General features: G+C 39.9%; 2 protein-coding genes across 22 annotated transcripts in view; both read right to left on the reverse strand.

The window, feature by feature from the left end:
• SPATA20 (spermatogenesis associated 20) overlaps positions 1–7,754 on the reverse strand; it is a 48,405-nt gene extending 40,651 nt beyond the window's left edge. The window contains exons 1-2 of one of the 5 annotated variants that reach the window (XM_034413000.2): positions 7,447–7,754; positions 1,840–1,977 (exon numbers count right to left, since the gene is read on the reverse strand). In XM_034413000.2, coding sequence (XP_034268891.2) covers positions 1,840–1,977; positions 7,447–7,541 — 233 coding nt within the window. In that variant the 5' untranslated portion in view covers positions 7,542–7,754. Of the gene's footprint in view, positions 1–1,839; positions 1,978–3,092; positions 3,360–5,009; positions 5,225–7,446 lie in introns of those variants that run through there. The other 4 variants (XM_087887150.1, XM_087887151.1, XM_060688721.2 and 1 more) reach the window with 4 other exon arrangements.
• A 7,814-nt stretch (positions 7,755–15,568) lies between these two features.
• The window catches only part of EPN3 (epsin 3), a 39,290-nt gene continuing 37,708 nt past the window's right edge, over positions 15,569–17,150 (reverse strand). For all 17 annotated transcript variants that reach the window (XM_087887153.1, XM_087887159.1, XM_060688722.2 and 14 more), the window contains 2 exons: positions 16,753–16,977; positions 15,569–16,258 (listed from right to left, as the gene is read on the reverse strand). In XM_087887153.1, coding sequence (XP_087743279.1) covers positions 15,936–16,258; positions 16,753–16,977 — 548 coding nt within the window. In that variant the 3' untranslated portion in view covers positions 15,569–15,935. The remainder of the gene's footprint in view (positions 16,259–16,752; positions 16,978–17,150) is intronic.

The raw sequence follows: 17,150 nt of genomic DNA on the forward strand, positions 1-17,150 counted from the left end.
GCCTGAATTATTTGCACAGGAAATAACAACTTGGTAAGATCTGGAACTATGCCAAAGTTACTCTCCTGGCTGGTGTCCTGTCTGAAAGGGAGTAGGAGCAGAGCAATTTAGCATAGGTTAGGTGTCAAGTGTATACTTAATTAGAATTTGAGTTCATTGCTGCTGTTGATTTTAAGTATTCATGAAACAATTTTAATTAAAAGTAGCTTGCTGTGTAGTGAACATTCAGTGTGTTCTGGCCAGTCAGGTGTTGGACTGGGATTGGGCAGACCCATACTCAGATCCATCTTCATGAAAATTCACAGAATGATTTCAAGCCAGACACTCTCTTCACATAACCTAACTTGTACAGTGGCTGTTGTGACAATAAAATTAAAATGAGACCTGAATGTTAGCTATCCTAAACTGTTGAAAGAAAAGTAGACTATATATCTAATTAATACACAGTGGGAAACATCCTATTGTTCTATGAGCATTCTTGGAAGATAGGTTCAGAGAATTAGATTTCAAGATTCTAATCTCATATTAAAAATTAGCTATTTAAAAAATGTTTTACATACACTCCATTCCAGCTACTTTATCATTGAGCAAAACAATCACTAAGTGAAGCACATGATTCACATCATTCAAGAGATGTTGCAAAGATCATTGGTTGCTGCTGTCTCATTTAGATAAAATTCTCTTGTGCAGAAATGCCTTTGTTACTTTCATTCTGCCATGTTACTTTCAAATACATAAATTTGGTTGTAAGTATATGCATGGATCAGAAAATGAATTGTGTACTATCATTTATTACTATCTTACTTGCATAAAAGATTGCTAACCGAGATAGTCCCAAAGCAAGGAGGCATTGTATTAAAGAAACCAATTACTATATGATTGTATCAGCAATACAGTATAATATACAAGTAAATTTATTCTATAAAGAAAGGGAAAAACATCAAAACCTTGGACAGTAATATCAGAAGCAGAACAATTTCAAAAACTTTGACAATTAAAAAGTCTTCTCCTTGCCCTTCTGTCAAAAAAATACAACATCTTAATTCAAATGTTAACAAAGGACACCTGTTATATATATGATCTTTAGGTTTTAGAGAATAAAAGACATTAAAATCAATCACAGAGATGTCTCTGGCCGTTCCACAAAGGTGTTGCAAGTTTTCCTGGGCTCATAGAATACCTACACAATCTTGAAAAAGACATATGAATTAAGAAGGTGCTGACACCTCCTCACACCCAGCACTTTGTCAGCTCTTAGCTCATTATCCAAGGGAGATCTCAGTCACTGTCCCTAATCACCATCTGTCCAACCTTTAGGAACTTTGAGTCCTAGCACTTAATAGTAGAGCTAAGGCAGTCTCATATAACCTCTTAATATGCGGAACAGAATAAAATAAAAATAGGCAAGGAGAAGGAGGAAGAGGAAATCCAGATCTCAATGATAGCGAAGAATGGAAATAAAAGAGAGAGGCAAAGGTAACAAGGAAGAAATAAACAGACATGATTATATAAATCTTAGATTTATCTCCTTTGCAGATGAGATAGAAGAGCTCAAAAACAAGCTACAAACAGGAAATCAAGCTACAAACAGGAAATCAGAAACAAAGGAGGATCTGGATTAGGATCTGGATTTGAGTGTTGAGAGAGTGTCATGTAGAGACTGAGCTGCAGAAGGAAAAATGTTTTGATGAGAATGGAAAATCTGGAGGCTCCTGGAAATATTAAAGGAAAATGGTAGATTCTTAAGAAGAGCATCGGTGAAATCCCCAAATAATAAAACCCATCTATTTCACTTCACTTCTGTGCCTAGTAAGAGAGAGACAACAAAAAATTCCTTACCAGTCAACAGGGTTATGGGCATGTTGAAGGAGGTAAGGAGATTTCTCACGGATGAGCTGGTTAGTATAGAGACTGTTGCTGGTCTGGCTGCCTTTCCCCCCTGTGGCCATGCTTGAGGTCGTCCTCAGAAAGATCGTCCTGAAACAAGAAATGCCAAATACAGACAGAAGGCAATTTGGTCAGTTTCTTTCCCAAGCAACTAGATGTGGATTGGATTCCAGGTTGGGTTTCTAGGACAATGTACAGCATAAACTTCCTCAATGGGCATTTTATCAGACTGAAAACTGCATTGCCAGGAAACAGACCCATCTGAATTCACAAACAAACAAATTGGCATTTTGTCCAACTCAAAATTGCAGAGCTAACAAACAGACCTGTCTGAATCAATCAATTAATAAGCAGGCAAGCAAGGAAACTCAAATCACAGAGGAACCTAGGAGGCCAACTGCTAGACTTTAGGCTCAGTAGGCATGTGGATTTCAGTCAAACAGGCTTCCTTCCAAGATAATTCTTTGCATAGGCTCCAGGGAATAAATTGTGATTTTACACACATTAAGCATAACAGAAGGAAGTTATTTTTTTTGCCCAAAGTTTCAACACATCATTCAAAATGTAGACAAATTCCTAAGTTATCTGTCTGTCTGTCTCTCTCTTTATTGTTGTTGTTGTTGTTATTTAAGATTTAATCTTCAATTTGATTCACAGTCTGGGTAAAAACTTAACAGTTCAAGTCCTAACCAAGAACCTAAGAGCTGTTTAAGGTAACTGAAAGGTAAATTATTACGGTAAATTATTGTTGTTGTTATTGTTGGCTGCACAGTCAGATAAATCTTTACATTGGATTTAGCATTTTTATCCACTACTGAGTCCTTTCCAAGGACCTGGGACAGACAAATGTTCTTGTCTGATGTGTTAAAGATATTGTCACAGAATGAATGCTGTTCCAATTATTATTATATCATCTCCATACTAAGATTGATTATCAACTGTCTTCTTAATTTCAGGCTATTACTGGAGGGAGTGGCTTTTACCCTTCATTTGGTTGTTTCTTTCTGAGGCCATGGAAAAGTTTATATCCATTACCACATATCAGCTAGGAAGGAGGGCCTACAGGAAAGGGGGAAAATAATCTACAGAAAAGTTCCCTTCCCAGAACCACCATAAAGGATATAGTATCTCCAAAATTCATATTCATGGTTATGAGGAAGGCAGCAGAAGTGGCCTTCAGCTCCATAACTACTGCCTTCAGTTACCTCAGGCCTCTTCAGACCATCTCAGCTCTCAGCCAGCATCTGAGCTGAAAGAAAGTGACGATTTGAAACCCAAGCCATGTACAGAGGGCACTGGGAGGATAGAAATCGTCTTCCAGCCCAGAAATGACACTTTGTCATTTCCTATACCTATACAGTTTGTTTAAGAAGCTGCCATACTATAAAGCTGAGTGCCAGGCCTTACAATTTGAAAAACGGGTGCTTTATCATTGGCAGCCATTTTATGAAAGTGCTGACGAGAGGTTCTCAAAATTACCAATGTGCCCATTTGTCTCAAGCCTTTCCCTTGCTCTACAGTAATCTCATAATTCCTAAACTTTCTACTCTTTTTATTCCTGTTGTGCCCATTTGTCTCAAGCCTTTCCCTTGCTCTATAGTAACCTCATAATTCCTGAACTTTCTACTCTTTTTATTCCTGTTGTTTGCTTTATAAATAACATTCTCTACTCTATGCCTGGTATACTAACAGCGTCCTTGCTCTCATAAACTTCTCTGGAATATCTGTAATCTGCACTTGTTATGTAGGGTTGCTGATCATTCCTCAAGGATTTAAAACTTGCTAAATGCTATAAAGATTCAAAGTAAGAAGAAACCTTGACAATTTTTAAAACAAACTTTGGGCAAAGGCATAGACCATATTCCTGTTAGGGCACAGAAAACAATAATGCATAGTACCTCTGATGCACGAAATCCATCATTCTTAGCTCAAATATTTGGTAGAAACTGCACATATTTGGTGAAAATGCATATAAAACTTCAAGCACTTAAGAACATTAGGTAAAAATCCTCTCTATATTATGGGAAGTTATGCAAAAGAAAGAAATGAACTTAAATATGGACAGTATCAGTATAATAGAAGCAGCTGCTTACAACCCTTAGTAACCTAAACTGATGACACAGATAGTGCACAGAAATGCCACCCACATGTATGTGCATCCCAACCTCTAATGCAAGTAGGGAAACCTTGTCGTGTGTGACATGTCATCATTTGCAGTAGTTTAGCTCCCTGAGAGCCAGTTTGGTCTAGTCGTTAAGGCATTAAACTAGAAATCAGGAGACTAATCCCATCTTAGACATGAAAGCCGGATGGATGACTTTGGGCCAGTCCTTCTCTCAGCCCAATCCTCCTCAGAGTTGTTGTTGTTGGAAAACAGAAGGAGGGAGGACTATTGTGTGTGTTTGCCACCTTAAGTTATTTTAAAAAGTAATAAAGGCGGAATAAATAAACATTTATCAATAAATAAATGTACACCTCATGAAACTACAAGTGAGGTCTGAGATCAACCAGCACCACAATAAATAAATGTATCCTGACTAGGTGGCTCAGTGGCTAAGACACTGAGCTTGTTGATCAGAAAGGTCGGCAATTCAGCGGTTTGAATCCCTAGTACAGGTCTCCTGCATGAGCAGGGGGTTGGACTAGATGACCTCCAAGGTCCCTTCCAACTCTGTTACTGTTTAATTAAACTCAATGCTAATATCAAGCTTCCTTCCCTTTTGGCGGGGTCCAGAAGTCTTTTACATTCAAATATCTGTTATTCCTAAGCATTCCTTTGAATGCTTAAAAAAGAGCCCCTCATTAAATATAGCTAAAGATAAAATGCCTTCGTCTTTTCTAAGATAGTTCAGAACTACCACAGTTCAAAACTGGGATAGAACAGCCTCTCCTGCACCCTCTTCAAAGACCTTTGACTGTTTCTACCATCGTTACTAATCCACATCTGTAATGGAATGTGTGGATGACCTTGGGGATTGAGGAGTAGAGATGCTGTCCAGGGAACAATCAGTCAAGAGAGACAGGAACTCCCAGTGGCTTAACAGTCAGAGAAAGAAACTTAGGACAGAACCACACTAATTGACCAGACGGTTAAAAGTGGCTCAAAAGTGGGAAGTTTGTACCTTCAGACTCTTGCAAGATTCTGTTAATGTAGCCTTACAATAAAGTAGAATTAGTTCTTCTAGTCGTGTTTCTTGTCTCTGTTTACCTGGGAGGGTTGACATATTCAAGCTGAGGATTTTCAAACTGGCACTGACTCCACCCACATTCCAGAATGTAACCTGGATCACTAGCAGTAAGGATTCACTGAAGTAAGTGCTGGATTGAACTAAGACCTCTGGAAAATATTTAGTAGATCTTTTTAGATATTGTAAATCCGCTTGTAATTTTCCATATTGGTGGTCTATTAGCACTATACTATTTCTACTATTTGTTTTTTTCCCTCTCTCTCTCTCTCTCACTATATAATAGAATCTGCCTTTTTTTTCCCTGCATAAACATGTGACTAGGAATCTGGGCTGGCTGAGTTCTCCTCTTCTGTCCTATGTTCAGATAAATTATTTATCATGTTTACAGTATATCTGTGAGGCATATTATACAACCTTAGTCCGGAGCCCATAGATTTGAAATAAATATTTCAATTTTCACCACAGATCTCTCAAAATGTCACTGAGATTTTTCTTTAGCAAATTGCAGTCCTCGAACTGTACGCTGTCATCCAAGAGCCTTGAATGCATCACTCCTGTTGGGTAAACACCCTGGAAGTCAAAAGGGGGGGGGTCAACTCATCCCTTGATGTTGTTATTATTGCTAATTTATTTAGCATCCTTGGTCCATCAGGCCCAGGAGCCAAAGATTCTTTTCACTGCAGAAAGCAAGTGCTCTTATGCTCTGGCCTAATGTTTAGAACTAAAGATTAGTTCCAGTCTGCTTCCTAGTGGATCAGCGTGCCAGAGAAAAGGAAATTGGCAGTTCATGCCCTGTAAGACTTTTCCTACAGAATGCACACAGGTCCCTTTGCTCTTCAGGTCCCACTGAATTTATGCATAAGATTATAGGAAACTCTGGCTTAATGTTAGGACTTCAGTCACTGGACCTTATAAGGACTTCGGGGGGTGGGGAAATGGCTACAAATGCTAGATAATAGGAGACAGCAGGCAAAGGATGGGAAACGGAAAGGGCCTTTTTAAGCCTTCCTCCTTTGCAATTTTAGCAAAGGAAAGAGCTTTGGTTAAGTGTGCATGTGTGCATGCATTGTATGTGAGGCCTTTGACTCCATGAATCCCTCAGAGCCAAAGAAAATACTCACTTATCTTTTAGGGTGTTCTTGGATACACAATGTTGTACACAAATATACTTTTTAGTTTATAATGTCAGTCTTCCCACCTGACACCTTCTAGATGTGTTTGGCTACAATTCCAATTTTTCTCCAGCCCACATGATTATATTAGTTGAGTATAACTAATATTATGTATACTGGGCTTTAAGTCACTATAATGTATCAGTTATCATTATTCATAGCAGTAAGACCTGGGATTCACATGCGCTAAATAAAGATCAGTATATTAAATACTGATTTTTATTTAGAGCATGTATATCCCAGGTTTCTTCTATAATAAGATTTTAAGACATATAGGGTAAAGATTCCCTTTTCAGACCCTACACTGATTCAACCCTTCAATCTTTGTAATGGATGTCTTGTTCAACACAAGACTAAATTTACATAGCTTTTTTGAGAAAGGGATGGAAAGTTGGCCAAGAAGACTTGGGGAGTAAACACCAATAATGATGTAGCAAAAAGGTAATTATCAACAATGGGAGGAAAAGCAATTTAACTGGTTCTCAAAAATCAACATTGGCCTGAAAAAGCTAGTTTGTATCAGGGCCACAGAACGGGCAGGTGGAGAACCAAAAGTCACTTCCCAGTCTGCTTCCAACTGGATCAGCGTGCCAGAAAAAAAAGAAGTTGGCAGTTCGTGTCCTATAAGACTTTTCCTGCAGAACGCACACGGGGTTTTGGTTTTGTTTTGCTGTTCACGTCCCACTGAATATATGCACACCATTACGGGAAACCTCATCAGCGAGGTTTCAGAAGTAGGACCTATTAGATATTGCCGCAGACATGCAAACGGCCAAGATCAGTCTTCCAGATCTCCGGGTTGGATCAAAACTAGCCACGCCTTCTCAGAGTCCCCTAAACGGCAACAGAAGAGATGGAATCTCTTCCAGGTCGAGCGAACGTTACGCAGTTCAGAAGAGCTGGCACCGACAGAGAAGTTTTGCCCCAGTCAAATGAAAGCGGAGTCCAAAATAACACACGGTTTCCTCCGGGGTCGGAGAGAAACCCTTCCCTCCTCCTCCTCCTCCCTCTTTTGCTCCAGATCTGTTTTGGTCCCGGTCCCTCCCCACCCGCAAGATCTGCATGTAAACACCGCCAGCACGTGACCTGCCTGGACCGAAAAAAAAAAAAAAGAGCGAGAGCTAAATAACGCAAGAGGCCGAGGAATTGGGGCGGCGAAGGAGAAGCGCTCTTTTGGTTCTGCGCCGCGGCCCCGATACCTGCGCGTCCAGGGGGTCCGCTTCAGCCCGGGCCGGCGGCGGAGCAGCAGGCTACAACTCGTGCGGCGCCAAAGCGCGACGGGGGCGGAGATCATCGTCTCCGCCGGCGGGAGAAGCTGCTGGGCAACGAAGGGCGTTGCCGAAAAGCACGCCTAGGGGTCGGGGGATAGCGGGGCCTAGTGGGAAGGAAGCACCGGTCCGGGTCTCGTCAGAGCCGGCCGCGCCATAGCAGTCCCTCCCCAGATTTTCCCCGCTGTGCTCCAGCGTCACCGAAGGGGGTGTAACTCTGTTTTGACAAGAGAAAGAAGGAGGATCGCTTCGACAGGGGGAAAAAAAAAAAGACAGGCTGAGCGGGAGAGGATCGGCTCTCCCTGACGTTATATTGAAGCAGATTGGACGCCTGTTCAAGAGGCTAGTTTGGTTTTAGTGGCTTGAAGCCGCGAGATGGTGAGATCTAGTCCTGCCTTAGGCTGAGAGCCAGCTGGGTAACTTTAGGCCGCTAGTCGGTCTTTTCAGCCCAAGGCAGCAGGCCGTAGCAAACCATTTCCCCAAAATATTACCAAGCAAACTGCAGAGACTGGTCCAGGGCCAGGCAGTCACCAGGAGTTAAAAACCGAGTTGAAAGCGCGCACAAGCAAGCACATTGGAGAGACATCCTAGTAAATGCACGTGGGCCGAGCCGTTTTTCTAACAGGTTAGTTTGAGAATGTCAAGGCAGGAGCCGCTGGTCTCCCGCAAGAAAGACGGTCGTTGCGAAATGCAAGGATCCTTTGGGTGTACTCATTCCTCGTATCTTTTTGGAGGCTAGGGCCAACTTGTGTAGATGGCCACGCAATTAGTCTCGGATCAAACTGCAGTCGTCATCCAACTCCCTACCCCGACTTTTCCGGGTGAGACTAGCACTCCGGGTCAGAGAGACCAAATCTCATCCTGCTGCTGAATGAGGCTGTCTTTTTGAAATGATTCAGAGATCCTCTGCAACTCTACAGAGATCCTCTGTACCTACAGTACAGCCCTTCTTCTTTCGGTATTGCTAAGAGGCAAAAACTTTAAAGGACATACTGATTTTTCTGATCTTTTACTAGAGATACAGGATGAGTGAGTAGATAAAACCTGAAACCTGCTGGGGGTGGGTGTTGGACTTGATGACCTATAACAGTCATGACTGTTGACCATCTCGTGCCAAAAGTGGGGGGAGTGCAGGGAGTCGCACGCGTGTGCCCACACCCATAATTTAATGCGCCATGCCCCCCCCCACATGCACATGTTACACACACACCCGTGCTCCCCCTGCTTTTGGCACACAATGGCATGGTGGACCCGGTAGGCCTGTTTTTTGCCCTCCCCAGGCTCCAGAGGCTTTCTTGGACCTGGGGAGGGCGAAAACGGCCTCCCCCCCCCCAGGCCCTCTGGAGGCTGGAAACAGCCCTTTTCCCAACTAAATCAGCTGGCCAGTGCATGCATGTGCGCTGGAGCTGAGCACAGATATGGCTCTGTGTGCCACCTGTGGCACACGTGCCATAGGTTCGTCATCACGGACCTGTAAGGTCCCTTCTAACTCTATTAATCTGTTAATAATGGAAAGCTATTACTGAGCTGTGGTGTTTCTCCTGTCCAGATTCAAAATACAGATTTGGTTACATTAATCCATTAGTTTCAAACGTGTAGAGCCAGTCATTGTGACCTTTTCTTAAAACATGGGTATGATGTGTGAGCTCAACCAATATATTTCCTTTCATTCTAGCAGGAAAAGCTATTGTTCTTTGACTCAGCAATTATAGAAACAGAAACCACAAGACTCAGTTGCCTGCTGATCTTATCAAGTTCAAGTCCCTAATTGGTTTCTTTAATAAAAACACTTAGGCTTAAACTTCAGGTTAAAATCTAAAAGAAGGCATATTCAGAAACAACTTCTAGTGATGTAATCAGTCCACTACATTAAAACCAACATGAGATTCTGATACAATGCTTGAAAACTGATGCAGTTGGAAAGGATTTGTGGCATTTTCAAAGTCCTACATAGCTTGGGATCAGGTTACTTGAAGGATCTTCTTTTCCCTGTCATAGCTATCTGACCTACCAGAGCAGGAAGGCAGGGAATGCTATGAATCCCCTCTCTTAAGGAGGTCCATCTAACGGAACCAAGAAGGGCCTTATTCGTGATGGCTGCCTCCTTTTGGAACATCATCCCCATGAAGATAAGATTGGCCCCCATGTTGATACTCTTTCTCAAGCCCCTGAAGATCTGATTTTGCCAATGGGTCTGGAGAACCTAGAATGGGATAAAGCTCATCAAATGGCTCATTTGACTGGTCGACAGATGGGAGATGGGGAGGTTATTCCTTTTTTATTGTTTTTATATTGGATTTTTATCTTTGTAAACTTCCCTGAGTCAATGTGAGTGAGTTGGTCAGCCATATACATTTTCTTAAATAAATCTCAAATATCCAGTGTGCAAGAGAAGATGTAATGAAAAATACTGTAATTCAAAATTTTGCTGTATGCCTTCTTAATTTTTGAACATTGATTTCTTACTTCTACAATTAAAAACAATTTCAGAAAGATAATCATGAAAATAAATTAGTAACTTTTTGATTAAGTGGCATGAATTGCATGATTATTGCTCCTGACTAAACTGTTGAGATGTAGCTTGGGTGAAGTAGAAATATTTGCTTTCATTTAGAAATATGTTCAGCTGGACTGCACTGGCCTCTCTTGAATGACTAAACTGTAATGGAAAATCAAGATCCTTCCAGATCTTTCTGATGGCCAGCTACACAGTAATGATGGATGTTGAAAGTTGAATTGAAGCAGCTTTTGGTGGTCTGCAAGTTTGCCCTTCCCAATCCATTTTTCATGCACGTTTTGTTTCAGATTTTATAAGCCTTTAATTTCTGTCTGCTTGGAATGAATGATTAGAAATATGGAGAGTCCTGTATTTGGTTAGTACTGCTTCAGATCCAGAATTCTGCCAGTAAAGAGCTTTGAATGCTAAAATGACTGACGTGCATGTCTGCTTCAAAATGCACCATTATATTCAATAACATATTCTTTGTGCACGTAAGACAGCAGGTTTAAGATACTGAGGCAACTGATTTGTATAGATATAAATTAATTTTATTTAGGCAGCTTTTTACAATTAGTTTTTAATACATTTTTTTTCTCCGTAAGCTAACTAGAATTGTGCTAAAAGCTGGGTTCAAACAGATTTTTTAAAAATGATTCAAAATAATGTTTTTAGTAGAGTGGATGGGAAAGGAAAACACAGTGGCTGGAGAAATGGCTATTAACACTCTGAAAATACTTGACAAAATTTCTTTGCCAGTTCTTAACAGAATGAGCATCTCTTCCTTATGTACAGCAAAACTTTGCTCTTAATTTGTTAACATAGACCAGCCTTGGTGTCTCTCAGATATGACAGACCATACTTTCCAAAGCACATGACCAATTACACTTCAACATGCCTTCAGAGCTCAAGATTTGCACATTGGTATCACCAAAGCATTGTAAGGAAAATTAAATGTCATAGTTCTTCCAGTGACATATCAGTGTCTCTGGAAAGCCCACAAGCAAGGCATGAGAGCAGCAGAATTTTTACCTTTATGGCCATTTGAATTGGTGATGAAATCTCATCTTTTGGCAGCAAATACCATTAGTAACTAGACAGGTTATTTCCTTTTATGAAAGCAAGAATGCTAATAGAACCAACTATTGTATAATATTTGTTAAGTTTCAGAGAATGGACACAGAATACATATAACTTAAGTTTTACCTATTATCATTATAGAAAAACCAATGTGCTTTGAAATCTAGCTGTACAGCTAGGTTGCAGCATCAAAGTAACTTTGGGCTCTGGAGTTAAGTAGCATCAGATCTAGTTAGTACTTGGATGGGAGTCTTTTAGGAAATAATAGGACTGTGGGCTTGACTAGGAAGTTGAAAAAAAAACCCACATTATTAAAACTCAATGGCAAGCTGTTTCCATGTCTTGCCAATTGAGAACCAATGATTTTCAGACCTCATGGGTTATATAAATATGAAACAGATATCTCCAAGATATTCTAGAAAAAGAATGGCCCAAAATCCATTGACTTGAAAAGAAAATCAAGAAAAGGCCTGTAGTTTAAACCTTGGACTGACAGACAGAGTTTGATTGCTGAATTCTGCAGCAGACAGGTCTTTTGTTTATGTACTATTTATCTCTGCATTAAAGTGATTTGTGTTATGTCAAGTCTGAAGCTTCCCCTGTTTGCTAGTTGCTGAATATGGGATTGCTTTTCTGGGGAGGAGATGTTTATTGTCATACTCGGTGTGAAAGGAGACAACAGTAAAGCCAACTTCTTAAAGATTGAATTTAAGTTTCTTAATAAATAAATGGAATAAAGAATTTAGAATATGTTTGACAATTGGGCAAAAGACAAGTTAATTATAAGATATTAAGAACTACCAATCCAGCAGAGAGGGAGAGAGATTTTATTTGGCTCTTTGCAAACCACTATTGACTGAATTTGAAATTTCATTGAAAAATAGCACTCATTGAATAACATTTGTGATAAAAACTTTAACAAAGAGCCAATCTGAGAAATATTGTCACAAAGCATTATAAAGAATGAACTAGTTCACTGAACCAAATACACTCTTTCACACACACACACCTACACCTTACTCATGTTTTATGCAGTGCCTATATTTTACTCAACTGTAAAATATAAATTATATATTCGTTTGTTCATTATTTTTTTTTAATTTGATTTATATGCCGCCCTTCTCCGAAGACTCAGTGCGGCTTACAATGTGCTCAGCAATAGCCTTCATCCTTTTGTATATTTATACAAAGTCAGCTTATTGCCCCCACAATTGGGTCCTCATTTCACCTACCTTAGAAAGGATGGAAGGCTGAGTCAACCTTGAGCCTTGGCGAGATTCGAACCCTGCAGTAATTGCAGGCAGCTGGTCTTAATAACCAGCTTAATAACAGGGTGCCTTAAACCCCTGTACTACCAAGGCTCTCTTGGGTTTATCAAATTCATATCATCAAATGTAAATCTAAGTGGAATCCAGACCCTAGTTTACAAAGTGGATAGATGCCTTTGCAAGGTGTTGTGGAAAATATCTTTCTAATATAATGTGAGAATGCAAAAATAAATAGGCAAATAGGCCATGTCAGTATTCGGTCATTTGTACTCTCACACAGATGAATGACTTAAAAAGGAAATGGGATGCTCAACATCTGAAGTGGACCAGAAACTATACCAAATTAAAAGGTTACTTTGAAAATAAAGGGCATATGAGTAGAAGAAACAAATTCTCCCACAAACAGCTACCTGGATATAATAGTCATGATTGATTATCAACAAAAATGTCTGTTCTATCAAAATTCATTATCAAGCAATAAATTTGTTCTCAATTAGATAGGGAACTGGAAAAACAAATTATTTCTATAGCACTGGCAAGCTTAATAACATACATGTTATTAGACTTGCAGGATAGGTGATTTTTTTTCTTGGTAAAAGCAGTTATTTACAATACCATCTGAGGTGAGATTAGCTATGACATAATTATTAAAGTCTTAAACATATATGTTCATAAATTATTTATATTCTTAATGATTGATTAATCTTGCATATGTTATGGCTAGCAATTTGGCAAGACATCCAGCAATTTTAGCTATCCTTAAATAGCCTAATAATGTTCATATCTAACATAGAGAAGAGAACCTGTGGCCTGTCTGATACTGCCAAATATTCTTTGCAATTCGCCATTCAAGGTTGAGGCTACTAGAAACAATAGTTAATGTAGGGAGAAATTTCTCTTTATAGTAAAAATGTTAATTGCTATTGTTCTAACAGGATAAACCAGAATTATCTCTGTAGTCTGGAATACTGCAAGCCTTTGTTAAAAGTGGCAATTCTTTAAATGGTGATGACTAAAAATATTTCAGCAATAATCTCCAAGTAAATGAAGGCCATCTTCACACATGGCCATGGGCTAATTCCCATGGAATTACTTGAATATGTAGCACGACAGAATCAAACACAGTACAGGTAGTCCTCAACTTACAACTGTTCATTTAGTGACAGTTTGAAGTTACAACATCACTGAAAAAAGTGACTTATGGCCATTTTTCACACTTACGACCATTGCAGCATCCTCATGGTCACGTGACCAAAATTTGGATGCTTGGCAACTTTCATATTTATGATGGTTGCAGTGTCCCCAGATCATGTCAACACCTTTTGCTACTTTCTGACAAGCGAAGTCAATGGGGAAGCCAGATTCACTTAACACATGTCATTTTGACATTCCTGTGGCTATCTTAAAATGTTACTGCATTGGTGGACGTTTATACTGAATGTTTTTCATCTCCCACTAGCCCAAAAATTTCTGTCCTCTCAATTATCATTTAGGATTGGCCAAACAGGATGAAAAACCTCTACTCCTTGAGCATGGAAACAAAAATTCTTACTTTAATTCAGAATACACAATGATCAAAGATAGCACAAAAGTCTGTTCCAATCAGAGCAATATGTAGTAATAAAAGAAGTAAAATGGGGGAGGGGATTGATGTTTTGTGTACATTTGTGCTTACTCTTGCAGTCTCATTCGCGCTCCCTCCCCTTGCTTATAACTAAACACTTAAAAGGAGCATATAAAACATTCTAAATTACCATGTACATTTGAGCATTTTATTGGCCTCTTACTCTTTCATCACCCCCATTATTTTATATAGGTTGAAAATCTGTATTGGTATGATTGCATTGTGTTTACATACAGGCTAAAAAGCCCCAGTGATTGTCCTGCATTGCTCTCCGTGGGTGGCCCTGATTTCTCTCCCATTGCAGCTGAATCAGTGCTCCACAGTCATCATACCCTGCAGATGTAACTTGTATTGGCATGCTGAGTGAAATTGTCAATTAAGACACAGCTGGTATCTGGGATGCTTATGCTGTACCACCAGTATTCTAGCATTCTGGTTTATACCACATTCATTCAATAATAACCCTAGGAGGACCCTGGGCGTGGGAGAGGTTCACTGAAAGAAGCTTACAAATATCAATGTTTTCAAAGCAACTCTAAGCTTGAATGAAAGGCATCTAGGCCATCAAGCCCAATATTAAGGTTCTCATGGATAGAGTTCCCAAACACATTTAACAAAGCCCTTTGCTACCATGCAAGATAGTCCAAGCTTTCTCATGCACTTCACAAAGTTCATTCAAGTGTTCTGGACTGGGTTTGATGTTGCTGAGCTCCACCGTCTTGCAGACTGGATTTGAGACTGAGAGGCAGGCACTAAGAAAACAAAAGTCTGTGTGATCAGATATGTAACTAAGGGACCATCCAAAGCGAAAATCAGAACATCCATCGTGTTGCTCTATAAATATGGAGAAGTTGACAAAGTAAAGTCTTTGGATCAAAGCTATCAGGAGCAGAACAGCAGTGATATCATATTTAATACAACAGTAGTAGAGTAGCAAATAGGAACAGAAAGAAGCTCTTAACGTAAAGTGTGGCAGCATCTTCAGAATTTGGAATGCCTGGGATTGGGACCTGGTTTTTTTCTTTTTCTTTTTCTTTCTTTTTTTTTTTTTTTTTTTTTTTTTTGAGACATTTGATTTAGAAGCCAGAGTTTGGTCAGATATTTCTAGAGAATTGGAGTTTATAACTCTATTCTCCATCCCTTTCATGGATCAGCATTCTTGCCACTGTATCCACACAGTGCAGGCATTGAGTTTGATTGCCCTTTTTTTAAAAAAATATTATTATTTCCTTCTATGTAGCTCCTACCTTCATACTGGTCCCTCACTAAATCTCAGAGTATCCAAAGCTCACAAGCACACCACTAAAAGACCATTGATGAAAATGTGACTGAGTGGAAATAGCAGGAAACAGAAGAGGTTACCTTTAGGCAACCCAGTAAAAATGACTATAGCAAAAAATAAAAAAACAGATCTCCCCTTGCATATGGCATTGCAAAATTTGCTGAGCTGTCAAGATTCCCAGGAATGAGACTGTGCCCCTGCCATGCAGGAAGTAGAGCTGCAAGCCTTGGCAATTATTTGTGTATTTCCATGCAAACTATAAAATAATTTCTTTCCTTCACATTGAAGAAGTAATCTTGATGTTTTTGTTTTGTTTGTTCAACTTAGTCACTATTTGTGCCAACATAAAAGCAGGAGAGCAAAGATCCTTAGAAAAAGAAATGCCCTTCTGCAGAACTGCCCTCCAACCTCCTTTTTAATCCATCAAAACGATGTCAGCTGAGGTCCCAACTGCCATCAGCAGCAGACTATAGCAATGTTCAACCTGATGGGACAGTTGTTGTTTTTTTGTACAATATCTCATTGAGCAAGGAGATTCATGCAGAGTCTCTTTGATCAGAACTTCCAGGGAGATGCTTGCTTCAAAACAAATGTGCTTTGCACGGGAGATCCTCCATAATGGTTGGTAAAGAAGTAAGGGGTACATCATATGTTACCAATCAAGTCTTCTCAGAGAAAAGGGTTCATACCGCTTTGTGAAGCTAATGGTGGTGGGATCGAGCCAGAGAGTGGTAGGAGAGGTTGAGGCAAGTTGCTAGGTAGCTCTGGGAAAGGCCCTGCTCCAGCCTGAGGGAAGGCACTCACAGAGGCTGGGAGAGTCATCGTTGAGGGGATGCTACTGAGTGGAAGAGGGAGAGAAGCACTGTAGGTCATAGAGTTCATTGGCATCCCCATAGGAACACTAGGCACTGGGGAGTTGGTCCGCATCTGATTGAGAGTTGGTTTGGGCTGATCAACGTTAAACGGATTGGTAGGTGAAGGAGCACTAAGTCCTAGAAAGAAAAAAAAAAGAAAAACCTGACTCATCTTGATTTCCATTAAGAATCACTGAGAATTTGAGGGAGTTAATCCCTGTCCCCACCATCAAGAGATTCTGCAAAAGAAATTGACAGGTTCCAAAGAAAGCCCACTATTTTCTTTATTATCAAATAAGAAATATGTGAAAAAGCATCTCATCACTATTTCCAAAGGGCAACATTTCCCCACAGGTTCCAAGGATATTTGGTTTTAAGAACTGAAATACCAACAGGCTCAACCAAACCATTATTTCATCCAAAGGCAAATATGGGTATTCTGAATTTTTGGGCAAGTATTGAAACCTATGAAGAAATGGGCCCAATGAAAAGGGGAACAAGGAAGAAAGGTGTGGCAGGGCCTAGGTACAGGATTGAGTCGTACAAAATTGTTCTGCTAACAAGAGTCCATAGAGTTCCTTTAGACTCCTGTACAAGATCCCATGTTGTTGGTCCTAGCCTATGCAACCTACCTGCCAGAAATGGATTACGTGACTTCATGCTCTGTGGGGCTGTAAGCAAGGAATCCAAGTTAACCAAGGAAGAGGCGTTGGGGCCAAGAAAGGTCTCTGGTGTTTTGTTGTCCTTCTCAGTTGAATCAGGTAAAGAATCTCCTAAACTTGCAATATCAAAAATATCTTTATTTTGAATTCCATTCTCGGTGGTGCTTGGAATAAGGTCACCAAACAGACCCACATCTACCAGTGAGAAAGAGAGAGAAAGAAGAGATTTTACTTTATTGATCACATAGTCCCATTGCTTGCTCCTCACTTCCTTTTGTTTCTTCATTATTTTATATATTTCCCCATTTCTGAAAAGGATGGTTTTAGAATATATACATTCTGAATATTTATGGATTCTGGATTTATAT

Source organism: Pantherophis guttatus, chromosome 2 (genome assembly GCF_059756535.1).
Source record: "Pantherophis guttatus breed Tessera chromosome 2, ASM5975653v1, whole genome shotgun sequence".
NCBI classification, from domain to species: domain Eukaryota; kingdom Metazoa; phylum Chordata; class Lepidosauria; order Squamata; family Colubridae; genus Pantherophis; species Pantherophis guttatus.